The sequence below is a fragment of the Chlamydotis macqueenii genome, chromosome 24 (genome assembly GCF_036417535.1).
Source record: "Chlamydotis macqueenii isolate bChlMac1 chromosome 24, bChlMac1.mat, whole genome shotgun sequence".
Lineage (NCBI taxonomy): Eukaryota > Metazoa > Chordata > Aves > Otidiformes > Otididae > Chlamydotis > Chlamydotis macqueenii.
The window spans coordinates 6336533-6357488 of record NC_141579.1 but is presented as its reverse complement, the minus strand read 5'-3'; the positions used below and the strand labels follow the sequence as shown (position 1 = coordinate 6357488).

Here is a 20956-nt window from a genome sequence, read left to right as displayed (position 1 = left end):
AAAAAAAAAAAAAAAAGCACTCCCCACTGCTCTGCCTGGCCCCTGAACCAGCCTACTGGGGGTACCAGCCTCCCCATCCCATCCCCAGAGGGGGCTGACCGCTGACCGGAGCTGGACACCCCCCCGCTCCACACTGCCTCCCGAGCCCCCCAGCCTGCCCAAGCTCCCCCGGCAGGTGAGGAACCGGCCCAGGGACCAGCGGCAAGGCCTCCCCCTCCACGCTGAACGCAAAGCCCGAGGAGCCGCGGCGAGTCCCAAGGGGACGCGCGTGACGTTGCTGAGCCAGGGTGACCCCAGGGAGGCAGAGACGAGGGGACACACCAGAGGCCACGCACGCCTGCTGCCGGGCACCCTCCGCAACCGCCGGCCCGTGCCGTCCGGCACGCCGCGGCCCGCTCGCCGGCTTCATCAGCGAGTGGCCGACAAGCACGGGAAACAAGGGGAACGGACAAGCGGAGCGAGCGCCACAGCCTTGCTCCCCTCCTCCTCTTCCCCTCCAAGCTATGCTGGCTCCCTTCTCTCACGGAGAGGAGCCGACAGCCCCTTCCAAGAGGCAGCAGCTGGGGCCGGCAGCAAGCGTTAGCGAGAGTCGGGAAACGGATTTCCTAAATATTTGGTACAGCTCTGCTGGCAGATGATGGCGGCGAGATGCAGATCGCAGGCGGTGGGGTTCATTTCTCAGGGATCTGCGGGCAGGGAAAGGGGAACTCACCACATCGCCATTACGTAAAAGCGCGCAGCTGGCTACAATCTAGATTTCAACGACCAGAACCACTCCGCACCCGAGCCCACCGCCGCAGAAGCCCCCCGGTAAAGCAGGCACGGCAACGACTGCAGCGACTGCGCACCTTCCTCCTCCGCGCCCCCCAGCAGCCGCCTCTCTGGGTGCCAGACGACTCCGTGCCACCCAAGGCGCGGCCATGTCAGAATCCCTCCTGCCACAAAGAGATGCCGCCAGTTTTATTGCGGCGCTCAGCTCGCCGGCTGCTCCGGCGGAGGACGGAGCGCTGCCCGCCCCTCCGCCCCAGGACCACGGGGGCAGAGAGGGGAGAGGCTGCCCAAAGCCGAGGCGACAGCTGCGGGAAGGGCTGCGCCACAGCACGTCCCTGCCGCCCGCGCGAGGCGCAGCCCGTTCCTCCAGAGAACAAACGCACCGGGAAATACGAGGGCTGCCTAGACGGATTTTCCCCTCCAAAGGCAGGAGCAGTCCCAGGCCCACACCAGGGCTCCGGGCGCATCACCACCCCAGCTCCCTGCGGCGGGAAATTTTGGCTGTCCGCAGGGTAAACAGACAGCGGGCACGGCGAGGAGATCGGCACTGCGGGCTTCTCCGTGCGTTTAATGAGGTTTCCGCGTTTCGTCTGCGAGACAAACGAGCGCTGTGCCACACCGGGGGGCCGAGATGGCGAGAGATTAAAACACGCGAGCTGCATCCTTCACTGCACCCAAGGCAGGAGCATCACGTAAACTTAACGCCAACATAAATCAGGCGGCAGAGATCCGGCGAGAGCACGCAGGGAGACGCCTTCCCAGCCCCGAGCCTCGCAGTTTGGAGCGGGATGCTCTCCATCACACCGCTCCCCTCCCCGGCCACTTGCTCACACGCCGCCAGACCCTCTGGCCACTCAACATCCCCTTCGCTCGCTTGCCAATCTCTTTTTTTTTTTTTTCGTTTTTTTTTTGTCTCTTTTACAAGCCGGGGAGAAGGCAGCAGCTACAGCCCAGCGAGGGCTTTCTGAACTTCAGCGCTCCCCTGGATCACACACTTATTTTCCTCCAGCTTCTACTTGAGCTCTTGTTCTACAGCAGGAACACATTGCAAGGATGCGCTTGGGTGCCCAGAAATATTAAGTATCTATTCGAAAGGTTTATCGTGCATTGAGCAATTCATATTTTTTTTTAAATCCTATTATTATAATGAAACGTCCCTCGCATTGCTGTCCTCTCTTTGGAACCGTTTCGCTTTAACGCTTTCTGTCACCAGGACTGTTCACTGCTGAAGATTTTATTTTTTTTTTTTTAAGAAATAAAATGTAAAATGAGGCCACAAGGAATTGTGCTAATGGAGGCTTTTAATTTGCTCTTCTCAGAAGAGAGCTCTGTGGGAAGAGATCCCTTTTCCAAGAAGCTGGGGCTGAAAACAGGCACAGGCGACGAACCCGGCGCAGCTCTCCGTGATTTTGCCTACTGGGGGCAGACAGCGTCGTCTCCCCAACGGTGGTTTCTTTTGGGGTTTGTTTTTTTCCTTTTCGCATGGTAAAAAATGCAAATGTAAGCAAAGCAGGCGCTGGCACGTTCAGCTCGGCGGATCCTGAAGACAATAGCGATTTGGGGTACAGCTCCCAAACGCAGCTTTACTCCAGCTTGCACAAAGCAGCTACTCCATAATTAACAACTGATTGAATAATTGATCACCCCTGCACAACCGGACGGGATGCCCGATTAAGCCTTGGTAAATATTTTTCATTGGATTAACGTTCAGATAAACGGGCAATGGCAGAGGCAGCAAGAGGAGTCTCACATACGGGGGCGGCTCCGTCCCCTTTCTTTCACTTTCCCCATCTCCCAAAATTTCCCCCTTGCCGCTTTCCAATGCCAAAAGAGATAATTAGGGCAAGTGTCATTTGCCATCCTCCAAGCAGACAATTTTCCAAAAGGCGGGCGCTTCCATCGCCGCATCTGCAGACCGGGTCATGTGCAGAGAGGTAATTTATTACAGAGGCACGATGAAAAATTCCCGCAGATTCGGAAACGGGCGATTCCTTTATGTAACAGCGATCGATCGTCGTAACAGACGCCCCGCGATCCAGCCACCCGCGCTACGCACAGCTCTTCGGCTTGCTTTTATTAATTGCCTCCATGGCAAAGGCTCGGTTTTGAGTATCACCCCTCTCGGTTTGGGCAGCATTCACCCAGCCTCCAACTTTAATTTCACCTCTCGTGGTGAAGCACGCATCGCCTCGACGCACTTGTTTCATTATATTTTTTTTTATTACTATTCCCCCCCCCACGCCCGTCCAATCCGATTTACACCGAGCCGCGAAGCAACGCTTCACCCCTTTCCCAGACGGGAGCCGCGATTTTGGGGGCTGCGCCCCGCCGCGGGGGCGAGCGCGGGGCTCCGAGCAGCGCGGGGACGCGGGGCGCAGCCCCCGGAGGTGCCGCTCCCGGGAACGCCGAGCCCGGCGGTGCGGGGCTTCGCCCCCGGGATGGCTCCAGCCCTGGCCCGCACCGACGGCCCCCCGACCGGGCGCGCACCCGGCACTCCCCAGCCGCAGACGAGGCGCACCCCGAGACCCCCGTCCCCCGGGGTCTGCTCCTCCCGAGGGGGCGCACCCGGAGCCCCCGATCCCCCGAGGGGGCGCACCCGGAGGCCCCAGGACCCCCGGAGCCTGGCACCCCCCGACGGGGCGCACCCTGAGCCCCCAGCCCCTACTCGGAGGGCCGCACCCCGAGCCCCCCCCACCCCCTGGGGGGGGCGCACCCCGAGCCCCCCTCTGCCCGCTGAGCCCCCCCCCCCGGCCCCGGGTACCTTTCGGCAAAGAGTACAGCAGGAGGAGAGTGACCAGCCACATGCCATCAAGAGCAGCTACGGCCCCGGGCTGCGGCGCAATTGCGGGCGGTGCGGTGCCCCCGGCGTGCCGCGCTCCCTGCCAGCCAGGCTGAGGTGCCCGCAGCCCCGCTCGCCGCTCCTCCTCCTCCTCCTCCTCTCCCGGCGAGTGGTGTCGCGAGGGGTGGGCCCGGCTCCCTCCCGCCCACTGCCCGCCCCTCGCAGGGCAAAACTCCGCACCCCCCACCCAGCCCACCCCACCCGTGTCACGGCCGCGGGACGGGAGCGAAGTTTTCCCGCGGAGAGCCCGGGCCGCTGCTGCCCCGGCTCCGCACGGCTCCAGCGCTGCGGACAAAGCGCCCTCGGTGCCACGGAGGGTCTCGTCCTGCAGCGGCCGGAGCAGGCTGCCTGCGCTCTCCGGAACAGCCTTTCCCCATCCCGATTTGTTGGAAAATAAACAGAAAGAAAGGCTGAAGCAGCCCGATTTCAAACAGAGCAACGTGCAGAAAACAACCGCTTATCCCCGATGTTTTTTTAAAAAAAGCACACTGTTTAGGTTTAGTTGGAAATCTAACCATCATCACCCGGGGGGGAGAGGAAAAAAAAAAAAAAAACCACCACACACATCACAAATCAGAAAGACACCAGCTCCGTGGCCATTTCCACGTGCAGCAGCTCAGGGGCAGCTCTTCACACCCAGGAAGGACCAGGAGCTCGCCCCACAGCCCAGGTGGCACTCACAGCCCAAGGACACGGAGCAGCCGGCGGGGCCAAGGCTCCCACGCACCCACCCTGCGTCCCCCTCCCCGCTCCAGAAAACCCACCCCAGAGAAACCCCCGTCAGGGTGCCGAGCACGATGCTGCCAGCTGCCCCCTCGCCCCTGCCCAGACCCCAGGGCCGAGAAGCCAACAGCAGAGGTGGGAGCGCACGCCACGCTGCGTGGGTCTGGCACACCACAGCCTTTCCTCCTCCTCCTCCTCCTCCCCGAGGATGTGCTTCCAAGCTCCGCAGCTCCGTCACCACCCCCTGCTCAGCCCGTTCAGCAGCTCTGTCACGGCGCGTGGGTGTCCCCGGCACACCGCCCTCCCACGCGTGCACGTGGCCCCCGCCGCCGGCTCGCTCGTACCCCCAGCCGCGCCACCCGCATCCCGAGAGGTGACGAAGCAGCAGCTGACGCGCGCCCGGCACCCACGCGTCCCCCCCCGAGCATCGAGGTGCGTTTCGATCACCACCCACCCCCGTGTACAGATGTTAGCTCATACCAGCGAGGAAATCGGTATCCAGGCCCACGGCAACAAGCAGATCCCAGGCTCTGGGGAGCCCCGGCCCCACGCCGAGCATCTGTGGCAGGATGGCCACGGAAGCCACTACGGCATCCGCCATGCGCTGCATTGGACGTGGGCGCAGTTCCAGCCCTCCTGCTCTGGGAGTGAGTGAAACAGGGTGCATGAGGGCCAGCGGGGCACTCACTGGCCCCCAGATCTGCACTGGAGGCACAGGGGGAGTGCACGCTGCGCTGCTCACTGGCTCATTTTTAGCCGGGGACGGCCAGCCCCGGGTCACGCACAGAGAGCGAGGGTGAGCCCTCGAGCTGCTGCGCCCCTCCATCGGTGCTTAGCCCAGGCCGTTTCCCAGCCTCCCGCCCCTAGACACACGTGTGGGTCTGGTGGCCAGACGCTTCCCGTGAGCCCACACCAGCGACTCGGCTCCTGCCCAGCAGCCACCAGTTTGGGACACCAGCCCTCCTGCCTTCGCACGGGCACTCAGCCCGGAGAGCCAGTACCCCGCTACCATGCGCCCCATCAGCAGGCCGGAGCAGCGTGACACGCTGCGCGCAGCTGTGGTCGGGGAGGGCTGGAGATCGCCACATCAATCCCTCAGGAAGCGTGGAGGAGGCTCCGGGAAGCCAGGCCAGCGCTAAGACGCCGGGAGACGCGCGCCTCGTGCTCCTGGAGCCGCTGACCGGGAGCGAGCAGCCCGCCAAGCCGGCAGCACGGCCAGCTGAGAGGCAAAGCTCAGCTCCTGGGCTGCCCCACACACACCCCAGCGCTCTGGGGGTGCCCCCCACCCACAGCCAGCCCTCCTGCACTAAGGATAATCCCTCCACTCACATGCAAAAACCTTGCCCCTGTACAAGCACCCAGAGGGTCCCTGGGGAAAAAAAGCCCCACAGAGGGTCCCACAAAGCACCCTGCAGCCCCAGGTGCTGAGGCGGCACAGAGGGGTACGCAGCGCTGCAGGAAGCATCCCTCACCCCCGCATCCCGCCTCGCCTCACCTCCCCGGCCCCTGCCCTCCGCCGCCCTCCCAGACAAATCCCCAGCAGGAAGCCGGCGTTAAAACAACCGGGCTGCTTACCTGCCGCCAGCCGCTCGCCGCCAAGCGCTTCCCACGTGGTCACCGACTTGGCCTCGCAGGACCCCTCCGGCGCGCAGAGCCAGCCCGCTGCAACCCCTCGCCGGCCGTGGCTTGCCCGGCACGGTGGTGCCCTGCCAGCCCAGTCCCACCAGTAACCCCACAGAAGTGAGGGGCGCCTTCAGGGCGGAGGAGGAAAAAGGCTCTGGGCTAATTGCAGAACGAGCCGCAACTGGGCTCATCACTGGGAGCACCTGGGCGTGACGGGGCCGGCCTCCCCGCTCCCCACCGCGCCGCCTGTCAAGCCCCCCGTGCCCCTCCTCGGCCTGGGCAAGGGGCAGCAGCCCCTCACGCCCAAGCCTGGCCCTGTGCGGGGGCGATGCTGAGGGGGGAAAGGTCCCTGGCCCTGCCTGTGGGCACACGGCAGTCCCGCTCCGTGCCTCAGTTTCCCCAGCAGCAGAGGGGAGCGAGCGGCCGCCATGCGGGGCAGTGGGAGAGCGAGCGGCCCCGAGGGGCTTGCACCTGGGTGAAGAGGGCTGGTTCGCTGCTGGGCTGGGCAGGATCGGGCAGACAGGGACCAGACCGCGCTCCCACGTCCCAGCGAAGAGGCTTTTCGAGCGAGAAGCTTGATTTCTGCTTCCCTCTAGTGTCGCAGCCTCACGGCGTGGAGCGGGCGAGCTCGGCTCTCGCCATCCCCACGCGCAGCCGCGGGCAGGCTTTCCCCGATGCCCAAGTGACTTAGGAGCCCAAGCCGGGGGGGGGCTTGCGGCAGAGTTTGTACTCCTGTCACTCAGCATTTCCGCACCCCGCGTTTCCAAGCCCGGCTGAGACGGGGGTGCGCGCCCCGACGTGGGGGGAAGCCCTGTACAGCGACGGAGGCGAGTCCTCGCCTGCGCCAGGGCAAGCCTGGAGTCACTGGGGGCTCTGCAAAATTTTAGCAGGGTCCTGAGACACACGCGCTGGGTTCCCAAGGACCCTCCTCTGCCTCCCAGCTCCAGCCCGTGGCCGCGAGGAACCAGTCCGTCCCTCTGGCATGGCTGCTGCGCAGCTGCTCCGTGGGCCCCGCTCCAGCAGCCGTCCCTCTCAGCATCAGCAGTGATTTCCTAAGAGTCACCGCCCTGGGGCAGGCGCTCCGTGGGAATGAGGGCTGCCCTTGGTTGGGAGGATCGTTTTAAGAGGGTGGAGCGCTGCTGTTTTGGCAGACGCGCTGCTGCCGACGGATGCGCTGCCTTTTTGGGCGCAGAAAAGAGGGAGAAGGAGGCATGTGGCTGGCCTCCCGCCAGCGCAGCCCCATCTCTCCATCAAGCGTCGCTCTTCGGCTCCGTTACCCATCATTGCTGCTCTTCCGTTCTAACTAACGAGGAGACATTTTGCATTCACATTTCCTAGCGGGCCGAGCGCGTCCCCAACACCGCGGAGATGGCGGAGTGGTGCTGGCAGGTGGCACGCTGGGCGAGCCGAGCTGGCAGCCTCCCTGGCTGCTGCTGCTCCTGTTCCTGCCCCTGTGCCTCATCTCCTCACGTTCAGCCATGGGTCGAGCAAAAAAGCTGGCCAAGGCACAGCCGCTCAGAGCCCCGCTCCATCACACCTCTCTGTCCAGGGACCGGGGAGGCAAAGAGGGAACAGCCAGCGCCGAGGGGAAGCTGTGCGGAGCTGGAAGCCTTCCCAAAGGAAAAGGGCACTCCAGTTGTCCACTGTATTATTTACCCAATCCCCTTTGTGTCACAGAAAAGATTTACTTTGAGAAGATTAACGGCTCAAGGGGCTGTGAGAGAAATCCTCCGAGATTGCCTGGTTCAGGGGTGAAGGCGAACGCCTCCGGGCGAGGCCGGCAGCTCCCTGCTGACCCGTGGGGCTGCGGGCGCGGGGAAAGGGCTGCGGGCTGGGCCTCGTCCCGCAGAGCACCCACCGCCGGGGACCACGACACGGCTCCGTCCCGGAAGGGCAGTTCAGCCCTGAGAGGGGCCTGGCCTCCAGCCGTGACCCCGCCGGCGCACGTCCTCGGGCGCTGGCAGCACGTCCTGCCCCACCAGCCCGGGATGCGCGGGGCCGTGCCAGCGTGCGTGCGCACGCGTGTGTCCGCGCCGCGCAGAATAATGCTATTAATGCCATCTGGTGCCGAGACAGGAGGTTCCCCGCGCGGGCAGCCAGACACGGCTTTTTGCTCCCCTTAATCTCCTCCCTTCGAGCTGGAGAGGCTCTGTCTGCGGGGTCTCCGGTGTCAGGGGACGCGCACCCCGAGGGGCACGGCTGGGCACTGGGGACGGCGGGGAGCCCCGGGCCTCAAGGACGCGGGACCCCGCCGAGGACGGGGGCTGCCTCCCCGGCTGCTGAGCCCTTCTCTCTCCTTTGGGGGACGCAGCCACCCCGCAGCCCTCGGCGGCGAGGACCAGGGGTTCGGAGCTGGGCCAGCTGCGCTGGGACAAACCCATCTCTTCTCTTCCGGTTCCTGTTCGAGCCCTGCAAAGCTGCAACGAGGCTTTAGTAGTGGGTCAGTGTCACGGCAAAATTATATTTCCCAATAATCTCCTTACTGCGTTAGATCAGCACCTCAGATCAGCCAAATTGCACGGATTTTGGCTAATAACCTTCCCCCGGCTAATCCTGTTTTACTGTCGCTGTCTGACCTCCATCACAGCCCGAGCGCCCAGGTGAGCCGGTTTCTCCTCCGCCAGCAGCTCCGTGGTGGTCGCACTCCCAGACCACGCAGCAACGCCCACCCGAGCCCCCGCGGAGCCAGCACCGGCTTCAGACCGACAGAGGGGAGACCCCGAGCCAGGCAAGAGCCTTCATTGACCCGTCCCCACCCCGTGATGGGAACGGGGGTCCCGCGGGCTCCCCGCTCCCGCAGGGCTGGGGTGCAGCTGCTTCAGGGCGGCCGGGAGCAGGAACGTCCCCCGCTTCCACCCAGAGCCGAGACAGCTGCCACGTGCCCCGGCTGCGTGGGGGAGCCCATGGAAACCTTCCCTGGGTCTGTGCTGGAAGATGGCTGCAGGGCAGGAAAGTCACTGGGGCCGGGCCAGGAGAGTGGGCGATGCAAACGCCTCAGGCACAAAGTTTAACCTCTCTCAGCTGGAATTTTATTAGCCACGAAACTCTCGCTGGATCTAACTGAGGGGAAAGCACGAGGGCAGTTCGCAGCAGGGTAATGGATCCACTGGAGCGGGGCAAGGGGTGGCCCTGGGCAAGGACTTTGGACGAAGCTCCGCTTCCACGGCAGCATGGCAGCTCTGAAACCAGACGGCGGGGTTACGTGGCCCACAGGCCGGCGTGTCCTCGCTCCTCTCCTCCTGGGACAAGCCCTGGGAGCGCCACGAAGCATCACGGCCCGGCGCACGGCTGCATCCTCTGCACCCTACCTGCAGCTACAGGTCCTCCTCGTGTCCTTGTCTGCGGAGCGAAAAGCAAGGGAGAGGCGTTACGGTGGGCAGCGCGGCTGAGACGGGGGCTGCAAGGCCAGACCCCAGCCCCTTCAGCCAGAAAACCGCGCAATACCCACCTCCTCTTCTTCTTCCCTCCGCAGTGGAACCGCTGGCCTGGGGGCAAGAGGAGTGACTGAGGGACGGAGCCTCCCCCCTGCCCCATCTCACCCACCCCTCTGCTCCAGTGAAGCGCTCCCGCTCGCCGGCTTCGCCCCCAACCCAGGACTACCGCGTTTGGCTCCTGTGGGAAGCCCCGAGCCCCCCTGCCTCCGCGCTGGGGCTGACCCCTGCACGGCTCCCATGGTGTGGGGAGACATTGACCCCCGCTCACCCTGGCCAGCCCCCCCACCACCACCCCGGACCCCGAAGCTGTGGCCCCCAGCACTGCCCAGCGAAGCACCAGCCCACTCGGGCGGCTGGCTTTCTCCGTCAGCTGCCCCGGCAGTCACTAATGCAGGCGGTTTTCTTCTCTTCCCTCCCCAAAACCGCTGGGCAACGTCACCGCGCGCATCTGCAATGCTGCGGGCGCCCCCGGCCCTGCGGCGCGGGGCAGGCAGGGTGGCAGGGTGCCCGGCACGCTGGGCACCGCGCCGCTCCGGGAGCCACCGAGGTCTGAGGGCTCTGGGAAAGCTGGCTTCTCGCTTGGAAATGTCAGAGTTTTCTCTGCTATTTTTAATGACTGACCTTCCCTTGACGCTGGCAGGGAACGCTAAATATTTACGCCGTCGCCTTCCCAACTCGCTTTCTGTTGGGAGCCTGCCTCGGTGGAAATTTCCCAGGCAGCCCCGGCCCACCCCTCGCGTGGTGGGACACGGTTGGGGGCCCCCCCGTCCCGTCCAGCACCCGGCCAGTGTCTGGCGTGGGGCGAGGAGGGAGGGGAGCAGAGAAGTGGCCGAAGGGAGGCACTCACTGAGGATGATGAGGAGCCCGATGACGAAAGCCACGACGGCGAAGATGAGCCCCCCGTTGCGGATGGTCTCATAGTCTGGGGAGGGGGAGAGGCAAGCGGGCGTCAGCCCGGTCGAGGCGTGGGGCTGGGCCGCAGCAGAGCAGGCGTGGGAGGGGGGTGTCCCTGCGCCGCGCGGGGCATGCACTCACCGTAGCTGAACCTGTCCAGGCCCTGCTCGGGCGCTTGCTCTGGAAAAGAGGAGAAACGCAGTGAGAGCCCAGGCGCGGGCTGGCGGGGGGCGCCCGGGGAGAGATCAGGAACGAGGACCACAGGCTGGAGCGCTCCGAGTCCCTCAAGGTCTAGCTGAGCCACTAAGGATTCCCAAATCCCTGCTCTTCCCCCCGGGAAGTTTAAAGTTCATGGCACGGGCGTCTTCGCACTCCAGGCGAAGCTGCAGACAGGGACCTGGCTCAACGGCTCGCGGCAGCCCGTTGCTGTCGGCCAAGGCTGCGCGGTCGGCAGAGCAGCCCTCGCCGCGCCCTCGGGAAGGGCCGTGCCCATGACCCAGTGAGGCGGTGATGGCTCTGCTCCCACGGGCACGCCGAACAACCCCTCGGGCTGACACCGTGCTCCGGGCTGTGTCCCGGCAGCATCCCTGCGCGCCGCAGGCTCGTCCATCCGATGGCTGCGCGTCACCGCTCCAGCCACCTCACCTGACCGCGCGTCCCTCTGCCAGCAGCCGTTGGGAAGGAGAAATCCCCGAGAGGCCAAGCAGCGGCCGGCAGCAATGTGCCCGCCGGCTGCGGAGCTCTGGCCCCCGTCTCCCCAAAATCCTCCGCGAGAGCGTCCGCCGTGCCGGCTCCTGCGTGGCAGGAGGGACCAGCCCTGCTCCCGGCCCCGCGGAGGGGTCTGCCCCCCAGGGAAGCCCCTTTTGGGTGCTGGCTGCCAGCCGCCCCGCTCCCCGGAGCACCCTTACCGTCACCCATCGTGTCGGCGTGTCGTCCAGCGGGCGTCTCGCTCTGGGAGCGGGGCGCCCACGGGGAAGCACATTAATTGGGAGACAAAGCTCATTAAACATTAACGGCCTCGGTGTAATGTTTATCGCAGTCACGAGGGGAGGCGCAGGGCTCCCGCCCACCTTTGGGAAGGAGGCCCAGGAGGGGAGGGGAGGGCAGGGTGTGCACCCACCATGCCAGCCGGCCAGCGCGGCTGGGCACCCCGGAGCCGTGGGGGTCCCAGTCCCAGCTGGGATGGGGGTGGCACGCCCTCCCTCGCTTCCCAAATGCCGGGCCAACTGGACTTCACCTCCCGCTGCGGGAGGCAGAGGGATGGGCTCGGGTTTGGGCTGCAACTGCCTTTTCCCGGCGGGAAGCGGGTGACGTGCCCCATCCCTGCAGCCTGGCTGGGTCAGTGCCTCCCAGCCCAATGTCACGCCATCCCGGGGGGTCCTACAGCGCCCCGGCACCGCAATGCCCGTGGTGGGTGCAACCCTGCCTGGCGGTGGGCGCCAGGACGCTGCGCCCCTTGAGTCTGTGCCAGCCCTGGCCCCGGGTGGCGAGGCCGGCTGCCAGGTGGGCTGCTCAATCCAGTTCGCTCCGACCTCGCAATCGGGGAGCGGGAGTCACGCGCCCGAGCCAACCAGCGCTGCGGTGGCCGTGGGGAGCCGGCCCCGCGGGAGCATTCCCCTTGCCACGCCCGGGGCTCAACCGCGGCCAAGGAGCGCGTGGGGTGAATCCAAGCCCTGGGAGGGCTATGCGTGGGGCCGTCCCGCCGTCACTGAGCCGAGGCGGCGCTCAGCACCCCACGCCATGGGCGCTCCAACCCAAGACGCCAAGGGAGCAGGGGGCTCCGTGCCCACACCCCTCAGGGCCGCGCAGCTGGGCTCGCCGCTCCCGCGCTGCCTTCACTCCGGTTACTGCCGAGACGGCTGCAGGAGCCCCCGGCCCCCAGCCCGCTCCCCCGAGCGCTGGAAAGGCCGCGGCCCCCGAGACGACGCAGGCAGGCACCGGTAGAAACGATGTTTTATTCCTTTCCTCCCTCAGGCCACAGCGCAGAACACAGCAGGCCTTCACCACAGCAGCACACTCGCCTCTTTAAAAGGAAACACAAGAGCTCAGTTTATTTGACAACAGTCAGGGCTCGGCCATTGCTACACAGCACAGGGATCTCTTTGTTTCGCGGTTACACCGACGCACACTACAGACAGCACGGGCGCAGGGACGCGGGACACGCACAGCGGACACGCAGGGGCCGGGCTGCACGCGGTCTGCGCTCCCCGGGCTGTGGAGCGGCGCGGAGGCAGGAGGCGAGCAGAGCTCGAGCGACGGGGCATGGGGAAGGGCAGGGAGCACCGGGAGGGAACGCCGCTGCCCCTTCGCTGCCGGAGACAAGCAGGGCCAGGATCTTTACCTCGGTCCGTGCTGCTTGGAGACAGGTTTGCCCGCCCAGCTCCGTCTCGCGGGCAGGCAGAGCGCTGGTGAGGAGCTGGTTCGTGCTGGTGCGCAGGGTCACCGCTGCGCAGCCGCCTCATTTCACAGTGTCGCCGTGCTGGGGGACCTCTCTGGCTCCTCTGCCACCACGGCGGTTCCTCGCGTTTAAAACGGGCACCCCACACCACCGGCACACATCCCGAGAAAGGGGAGCTCCCTCCAGCCTCAAACCAGCACCCGGGTGCCACCGCTGAAGGATGCCCCTGCCCGACTCGCCCCCGCCGCGGCTGCACGGGAGGATTATTGCTGAAACTGGTCTGGAGTCGCGCTGGGTGTGTCCCCGAAGCGCTGCCGGACTGGTCCCCGAGCCCTGCCCAAAGCCAGCCGAGCCGAACCACGAGCACCCGCCGCCTGCATCACCCGGCCCGCGGCCAGCACCGGGCGGACGCGAGGCTGCACCGCCCTGCCCCGCGGCTCCCGTTCCCGGGCTGGGGGACTGCCGGTCGCATGCAGCCCAAATCACACGCACGGCACGAGAAAGGTGAAGAGAAAGTCACTACGACAACACCAGCAACAACTAGCCCTAGAGGCAACGATCATCTCACATCGACAGGACACACCACTGGAGGCGGAGAGGACGGCAAGCGGAGTTTAGTCGGGTTAGTAAACAGAACCGGCACTGAAGTACAGGGGGTAACGCAGACGGAGCAGCTCCGCATCTCCTAGGAGGGGCCGGCCGCTGCGATCGCAGTTTCCTCGCAGGCCACCAGCATCTGCGCTCCGAGCGTCTGTCCTGGGGTCTCTGGGTCTGGGCGGGAAGAGAGCAGCGGGTCAGGCTGGGAGCGGGGTGCGTCCACCAGCACCCAAACCCTGCTCTGCCAGCACCGGCTCCGGGCTCACCCTCCCCACACACGGGCCAGCGCTCGGGGGAACGCGGATTGCAGGCCAGGAGCGAGAGGCCGTGCTCGGCTCTCAAGAGGCCATAAAAATAAAACCGCTGTGGGGTGGAGGAGCACAAGGAAAGGATACGCAATGCAAGGGGAAAATCCGGACAGATGCTTCCTTTTCCTGCCGGGCTGCCCACGGGTCGCTGATCAGGGGACAGCTGGGACCTCGCCAGCGCTGCGCGTTTCCCTGCCACGGCCCCTCCCAGTGCTGGCCCCCGCACCGTGCTGGGATGCGGAGCTGCAGGCTGGTTCACTCGGCGCCCCGCAGTCACCCTCCTGGGCAGCCCCCCGCTTCCTCCCCAGCGCCGCCGGGCTGGCCCGCGGCAGCCCCGGGACTCACCGCATGGCTCCGCTTCAGTTCTCCGCTTTCTGTGCTGCCGTGGCTGCGAAGGGAAGAGCAGAGAGGTTTGCAGCACCCGGCCGAGGCCGCGTGCTAGGTAGGAGCCGCAGCGGAGCGCGCGGGGCGGGCGACCTTACCGTTCGAGGTGATCAGGGTCTCGGCCTGAGCCTCCTCGTCCCCTGGAGCTCTGCAAGAAGAGGAGTGCCGTGAGCGCGGCTGGGACCTGCATCGCTTCCCAGGGGCTGGGATGCCCTGGAGCGCAGGGGCACGGCGAGGAAGGGGCCCGGGCAGCGCGCAGAGCCGCTTTGCCACCCAGGAGCCCTGCGGCCGAGCATCCCTCCCGAAGAGAATGCTCAGAGAGCACAGGGAGGGTTCCCACCGGGCGGCCCTCGCTCACCTGGGCTTCTGGTTGAAACTGCACCTGCACCTCCGGCCTGCGAGGGGAGAGAAACGCCCTGAGCGCGGCCAAACGGCGACGATGGGCCACGGCCATCCCGAGAACGGCCCCAGTGCCCCGGCCCCCACGCCCAGGACCCCCCGGCCCCCAGCTTACTGAGTATGAGGAGAATGCCAACCATGAACAGGACCACAGCAAACACCAGCCCCCCGATCCTCAGGCTCTGGTAATCTGCGGGAGGAGAGAGGGGCTCGTTCCTGCCGGGCTGAGGGAAGGGGGCAGCCTCTTTTGCTCCCTGTCCCCGCCAGCACGGCCATCCCGGTGCGCGGCGACGCTCACCATAGTTAAAGGGGTCCTCCTCCTTCTTCTCCTGGGCGGCCACTGGAAATAAGCAGACAAGGGGCGCGAGGTGAGCGAGCCTCCTGGCTGACCCCCCCGCCCCGCTCCAGCCACCTTGGACCAGGGGACGCGCTCGGCACCTACCGTCCGCCGCAGCTGCCGGCACCAGCAAGGAGCACAGGAAGATGAGCGCTGCCTCCATGGCCGCTGCAAGAGAGGGGAGACGCGGGCTCAGCACCCGGGCGGCTGGTGGAGGGCACCGCGATGGGGCTGGGGTGGCCGGGGGGGACGGCGGGCAAGCCGTGCCCGACCGCACGGCCCCAGGAGAAGGAGCCGGGCCAGCCCTGCGAAACACCCGGGTGCCCGGCCACGATGCCGGGTGCCATCGCGGCGCCTGGCCCGAGCGGGACAGGGCGACGCGCGGGCGAGGGGAAGGTGCTGAGCAGCCAGCCAGCCCAACAGCCAGCCGCTGTCTGTGTGGGGCTGAGGGGTCTACGTCCAACCAGCGCCGGCTCCGCTCCCGGCACAGATCGCGGTGCAGCCTCAAGGCTGTGCTGGCCCCATTGCCTGCAGCACGAGGGCCCTGATCTCTCCATCAAGGTCAATGCTGTGCCCTTCACCCAGAGCACGCTTTAATTTGTCCCAATTAGCATAGCAATTACAGCACATTCCTACAAGGAGGCCACTGGCCCTGGTGGGACCTGAGCTCAAAGCCGCGCTTGCCCCCTGGCTCCCCGCACTCACCTGCGGCGGTGAGGAGAGACCACGAACCTGTCCCCGGGGTCCCCCTCGCAGCCTGTCCCGTCCCACCACGGCCACCCACACCCTGCCCTTGCGCGGGGGCACCCAGCCGGAGCACGGGAGAGGAGAGGGCTTGGCGAGCCGCGGCTCCTTTGACGGGGCAAGCCGGGGGCTAGGGGCGCGGAGGCGGGTGGGGGGCTGCCGCCCCGGCCGCCCGCGCCTTGCTCGCCCCGCGCCGTGCTCTGCTTGCCCGCGTCGCGCTGCTGCCCGGCATCGCCAAGTGTCCCCAGGCTGGGGCTCGCCAGCCATACATGGTGCGGAAGCGCCAAGAGGGTTCACTGCCGGCACAGGAGAGGAAGGGGGGGTCACCAGGCGCCCTGCGCGGCACCGATAGCGCCGAGTGCAACAGAGCTGTTGCAGCTGCCGCGCTGGATGAGTGCCGATAAGAAGGGGCCCCTGGCCGGAGCAGGAATTCCGCTAGCTGATGGATGCAGATCCCCGGTGCGGGGCCGTGCAGCCCCTCCCGCCGTGGCTTGTGCCACGATGGTGCCCAGGATCGGCGCGTGGGGAGCGGGCCCTGCAGCACCCACCAGCTCCGCTCCGCGGCCGGTCCCCAGCGCCGCCCTGGGGAGCCAGCACCCGGCAGAGGCAGAGCCTCCAGCACCGCGCTCGGCCCCACGAACGTTTCCAGAACCCGACTCACTCATCAGAACAAGTTGCGTCCCATGATAGCTCACGCCCTTCCCTCCCCTTCCGCGTCTGGCCGTTTGGAAGGGAACGTTTTTATCCGAGCGCCGAGGGCTTAATTTCCCTTCCCTGCAGCTGCCGCTGCCATTGTGGAGCTCGGGGCTGCGCCAGAGCGTGCCGCTGGCTCCCTGAGCCCGCACCCCCTCGTCTGCCCGGGCACGTAAGTCCGGGTAATTACCAGCTCTAGGAACTCACACAAAGAGCCCAGCAGCTGGTGACACAGGAGCTTCTCCTTCCACATTTTCCTCTGCCCTTTGTCCATCCACCGCCGAGGCTGGCAGTGCAAAACCAGCGCCGTTGCCCGACACGAGGGTGCTGCGCGCGTGCGAGGAGACGCTATACGGCACGCGCCGTCGCTGGACAAACGGCGTGAACGGGCTCTTGCAGCGCACTAGCGATGCCTTCACTTTTTGAACAAATCGTTCAGCCGATTGTCACTTTTTGTTGTGATGGTCTTCCCCTACTTTCGCAGCAGCAGCTTGATGATGTCCCCCTGCAGCCCACGCTCGGGGCATTTCGCGTTCCTCGCGGCCGTCCCCGCCCCGAGCCCTGCCACCCCAGCCCAGGCGCGTGGGAGCCGGGCTCTCCCGCCTGCAGCCCCGGTGTGAGCGTCGCCCGCGCTCGCCCCACGCGCGCTGCCCCCCTGCATCGGGCGGCCCCGTAACTCCCAAAGGCAGCATTTCTCACTCGGCGCCCCGCGGCCCCAGTCACACCTTTTCTATTTCAGAGCGTTCCCGCAGCCACCGCCGGCCCTCCGCAGCCACCCGAGGCAGAGGGCCAGCACGGGGGCCCCGCTCACCCGCAGGCGCCATTCCCAACCCTCTGCTCGGCTTTTGGCTTCCCCAGTTTGCTGCAGCAGCCTTCGCTTTTCGCCGAGCCGAGCGTGGAGCACACATATGTTCTTTGTTTTCCTGACTCGACTCCTAAAATTCGCACACTTCCGCACGCTGAAGGCTCAGGATTGGCAGCGTCCTCGCTCGAAAAACAAACACGGCGTTCTGGAGCGCCAGCGAGCCCGGTGCTCCTCCAAGGAAGCATATGCTTCGCGAAGTGCCACAGGTTTGCTGGGCTGTTCCAAGCTGGCCCACCCACCTTTTCCTGAAGCTGAAGTAAAGTGAGAAGAGCAAACATCGCAGCGCCTGTGCCGGCTTCCCCGCTGGTGCCTCCAGACCGCCACGGCCGAGGTACAGAGGAGCTGCTCCCTGCCCTCCCTTCGTACCGAATCCAGCTGTGCCCTCGCACGAAGGCAGCGGAAAAAAATAACAGCTGCCTGACGAGTGAGGGCGGCCCCGGCCCCGGCCAAAGCCACACCGCCCGCTCCCCAGCCACAGGCACGGATCCCCCTGCTTTCCCCCCCGTCAGAGACACAGAGTTCGCAGTCGCCAAAGCGAGCAGCCGCGCGCCCGAGCACACCACGGCGCAGCGCGCATCGCACGTGACCCCAATCAAAACATGTTTTGTTCCTGTTGGAAGGGCGAGATCTGCCACAGGAAGCGGGGCCGCGGTGCCCAGAGCTCGCCTTCCCTCTCGCCTCCACCCGACCCGCAGTTTCAAGAGGGAAACCCAAATATTTCCCCCTCCCAGCCCTATCTGCGCGGCTGAGCGGGGAGGAGGCTGCCAGGCATCCGGGAGAGGCTCCGGGGGGAAGGCAGCAACGCCGCAGGGCGAGGGAGTACGTGGTGTTTGCGGTTTGGGGGCTCGCCAGTGCTTCCAGTGACCCCCTCTCCGGCAGGACGGGGGCGAGCCCAGGCTGAAGGGCTCACCCTGCGCCACAGAGTCGGCCAGGGCCGGACCCACCCCTCCTGCCCTCGATCAGCTCCCCACAACACGGCAAACCCCACCAGAGCAGGGCAGGTGAATTTGTAACGGCGCTGAACCTCGAAGCCCCGTTTCCCCCTCACTGTTCTGCGTCGATCAGCCCTGTCAAGTCCCGGCCATCACAGCACACGGCTGGGCAGCCTCCTCCTCCCGTCAGGAGTCCTCGAGGCATCTCCCTGAGATCAGACCTAGTTAAAATCTTCAGTTTCCGCGCAAAGCCCCCAAGCCCGTGACAGCAGCGCTCAGTTGCCGGAAGCGTTCAGGAGTGTGCGCGTGTGAATGGACAATTCCAGCTACGCATAGATGTGCTCTTCTGCCATTTCACGTCAGCGTCAATCCGGCTATTAACGTGCCCGCTGCTGTGCCTCGCGCTCCTGAGAGAGAAACAGAGATTTCCAGCCCTCGCCATTCCGATACGGACGGCGCTTCCCAAATTTGGTGCCGACTCACAGGCTGACCGGATGGAAGACCGGGTTTGGGGCATCTCCCTGAAGCAGAGGATACTCAAAGGAAACCCTCTCCAGGAACCTGAACGTCAGCCCTGCTTCTGCTGACCAGGGCTCCCACGTGGGCCCCCGCGGACCTGCCCCGGCCGGGCCGATGCCGCGAGAACAGACGGTGGCGGGGAAGGGCTGGACGCGGCCCTAAATCAGCCCGCGCCACAGCGGTCCCCTGCCCGCCCCGACCACAGGCACTTCCCCAAAGGAGAAGCGCTGGGTAGGAACCAGCGAGGCTCGCCCTGCGTTTGCGGCAGGCCTCCAGCGCAACGACCGCCGCGCTAATGGCCGCCCGGCAGCGCCGGTGCTGGGAGCGCAGCCCTCGGCTCCTGGGAAGCGGGAAACACCCCCACTGCCTCCTGCCAGGAGGCTGCTGCTCCCGCTGCCTCCTTGTTTGCTTAAGAGACAACCGGGCGCCATAAACCTGAGCAGGGCAGCTGCTGGAGCCCTCCTGTCCTCTGCCACGCCCCGCGCTCCCCAGCCCCAGGCTCTGAGCGCCGAGCGGGGCACGGCTGGGCACCGGCACAACGGGAGTCGAACAGGTTGGCCAAAAGCAGAGGTTACCTGGTGGCGAGGGAAATCCAGTCACCAGAAAACACGGAGACAGCGGCGTAATCGAAGCTGCCTGGAGCTCCTGGGGACCACGGTGCAGCCGTGCTCAGCAAGCGCCAAGGAGCAGACATTTTCTCCATTCTCTCCTTCGCTGCTGCCATCGGTCGCAACCACCACCACGCACCAGCCACGGCAATCGACCCCGCCGGCACCGCTGCGGCTGCACGCGGTGAGGAGGGACAGGATGCCTGCACGCTGCCCGCCGCGAGCGGTGCCCTCTCCGTGCTCAGGTGACGCGGCAGCACGGAGCTTGGTGACCTCTTTATGCTTTGGAAAGACGCAAAGAGCTGGAAAGGCAAACGCAGGGGAACAACCAGGCACAAAGCTGCCGGCTGGGGAGTCGTCCTCAGCGCCAAAGCCTCAACTCCGAGCAAAACCGTGACTCTCCTGACGTTTTACCTGAACGGATGAGTTTCAACGCGGCAGCTCGATTCCCACGGCGGGCGCAAAGGACGAGCCCGACGAGAGGAGGGTGCAGCTGACCCCACGCCTCGCAGGTGGAGGGGATCCTCCACGGATGCTCTAACAGGTGGCCTGGCTCCGCAGCGACCGCGCTTCACGCCGGCGGCTCTCCCTCGCGCGCTCGCCGCCGCTCCACCTGGGAACCACGCTCCCGCTGGGCTTGCCCCTTGCTTCAAAGCGGGCGAGAAGCCGCCCAGCGGGTCCCGGAGCGCGGCCGCCTCGCTGGGCCGGGCGCAGGGGGCTGCCTCCAGCCCCAACCCGCGGGCGCTGCTCCCCCAGCCCCGCTCCGTCGTGCCGCCGAGCTGGCTGGTGTCCACGCGAAGCACCCGCCGCGTTCCCTCCCACGGGCATCTTCCTGCGGGACCCGCGCTGCCCCACCCGGACCCCGACGGCTCTTTCCTCGGGAAGCGTTAACTGCGCGCCCCGAGAGACGAGCCAGGCTCCCCCTTTCCTCCGCACGCCTTCGCGGGGCCAGCGCTCGCCCGTGGGCGCACAGCTGGGGCGTTACCAAAATATTTACCAGCGGGAGGCCCCACGCTGCCACACGGCTCTGCCCCCCCCCCGCTCCCCGGGATCCCCCCGCACCGCGGAGCACAGCCGGCCCGGGGGGCGCCGGGGGAGGCAGGCAGGGTCCAGCCACGGGGGTCTGGGGTGGGGTCGCCTCTGCCCGAGCATCCTTCCCAGCAAGGGGGGAGGGGGGGGGCGGTAACCAAGCAACAGGGGGGTGAGGGAATCCACGGCACCCGGCGTTGCCATGGCAGCCGCCGGGCCCCGGAGAGGGGGGGTAGGGCGATGCCCCGGGGCACCGGACCGTGCCCCTCCGCCCCCCCCCCCCCCCGCCCTGCAGCACACGGACGCCCCAGCCCCGAACCCCCGCCCGCCGCCGCCCCCTCCCCAGCCGGGGCGGGGGGCACCGCACCCACCTGAACGGAGCGGACCGGAGCTGGTAGCGGCCGTGGCTGGAAGCGCGCGGGAGCGGAGCGGGGCTGCGCACAAAGGGGAGCGGGGCGGGCGCGGCGGGGGCGGGGGGAGCGGCGGCCCGGCCCCCCCAGCCCCGCCCTCGGGGAGGGGAGGGGTGGGCGATGCCCGGCGGCCGCGGGACCCGAGCTGCGGGGTGTGGTGCGTGCCGGCTGTCCTGAAACCCCCCCACGGGGGTCACGCTGCGTGGAGGGTGCGGATGTGCCGGGAAAGGCTGGAAAACCGGGCGTGGAGACAGCCCCCACCCGAGGGGGGGGAAGCTCCACCCCGCGCCGTCGAGCTGGCGGGGGAAACGGCAAAAAACTGAGGGCAAAAACCCGGGGGGCGCAGAAAACCCTAAAATCATGGGAGGGTTTGGTGGGAAGGGAGCTTAAAGATCGAGTTCCGACCCCCCTGCGAGGAGCAGGGACATCTCCAACCGGACCGGGTTGCT

General features: G+C 66.4%; 3 protein-coding genes across 5 annotated transcripts in view; all 3 read right to left on the bottom strand.

Moving 5' to 3' along the window:
* DSCAML1 (DS cell adhesion molecule like 1) overlaps nucleotides 1-3627 on the bottom strand; it is a 91213-nt gene extending 87586 nt beyond the window's left edge. The window contains exon 1 of the mRNA XM_086766094.1: nucleotides 3533-3627. Within this exon, the coding sequence (XP_086622220.1) occupies nucleotides 3533-3575 (43 nt within the window). The 5' untranslated portion in view covers nucleotides 3576-3627. The remainder of the gene's footprint in view (nucleotides 1-3532) is intronic.
* Nucleotides 3628-9043: 5416 nt separating this feature from the next.
* Nucleotides 9044-11301, bottom strand: FXYD2 (FXYD domain containing ion transport regulator 2). The gene is made up of 6 exons (XM_086766140.1): nucleotides 11193-11301; nucleotides 10426-10464; nucleotides 10238-10312; nucleotides 9405-9441; nucleotides 9265-9295; nucleotides 9044-9135 (listed from the first exon to the last, which is right to left on the bottom strand). The coding sequence occupies exons 1-5, from the start codon at nucleotides 11200-11202 to the stop codon at nucleotides 9271-9273; spliced, it is 186 nt and encodes a 61-aa protein (XP_086622266.1). The 5' UTR covers nucleotides 11203-11301; the 3' UTR covers nucleotides 9044-9135; nucleotides 9265-9270.
* Nucleotides 11302-13280: 1979 nt separating this feature from the next.
* FXYD6 (FXYD domain containing ion transport regulator 6) lies at nucleotides 13281-20668 on the bottom strand. Of its 3 annotated transcripts, none has more exons than XM_086766139.1 (8): nucleotides 20469-20668; nucleotides 14813-14875; nucleotides 14669-14710; nucleotides 14486-14560; nucleotides 14330-14366; nucleotides 14070-14119; nucleotides 13933-13975; nucleotides 13281-13453 (listed from the first exon to the last, which is right to left on the bottom strand). In XM_086766139.1, the coding sequence occupies exons 2-7, from the start codon at nucleotides 14868-14870 to the stop codon at nucleotides 13947-13949; spliced, it is 291 nt and encodes a 96-aa protein (XP_086622265.1). In that variant the 5' UTR covers nucleotides 14871-14875; nucleotides 20469-20668; the 3' UTR covers nucleotides 13281-13453; nucleotides 13933-13946. The 3 variants fall into 3 exon arrangements, with proteins under 3 accessions (XP_086622265.1, XP_086622263.1, XP_086622264.1); XM_086766137.1 differs by lacking the exon at nucleotides 20469-20668 and adding an exon at nucleotides 17249-17419; XM_086766138.1 differs by lacking the exon at nucleotides 20469-20668 and adding an exon at nucleotides 16113-16145.
* Between the last annotated feature and the right edge of the window lie 288 nt (nucleotides 20669-20956).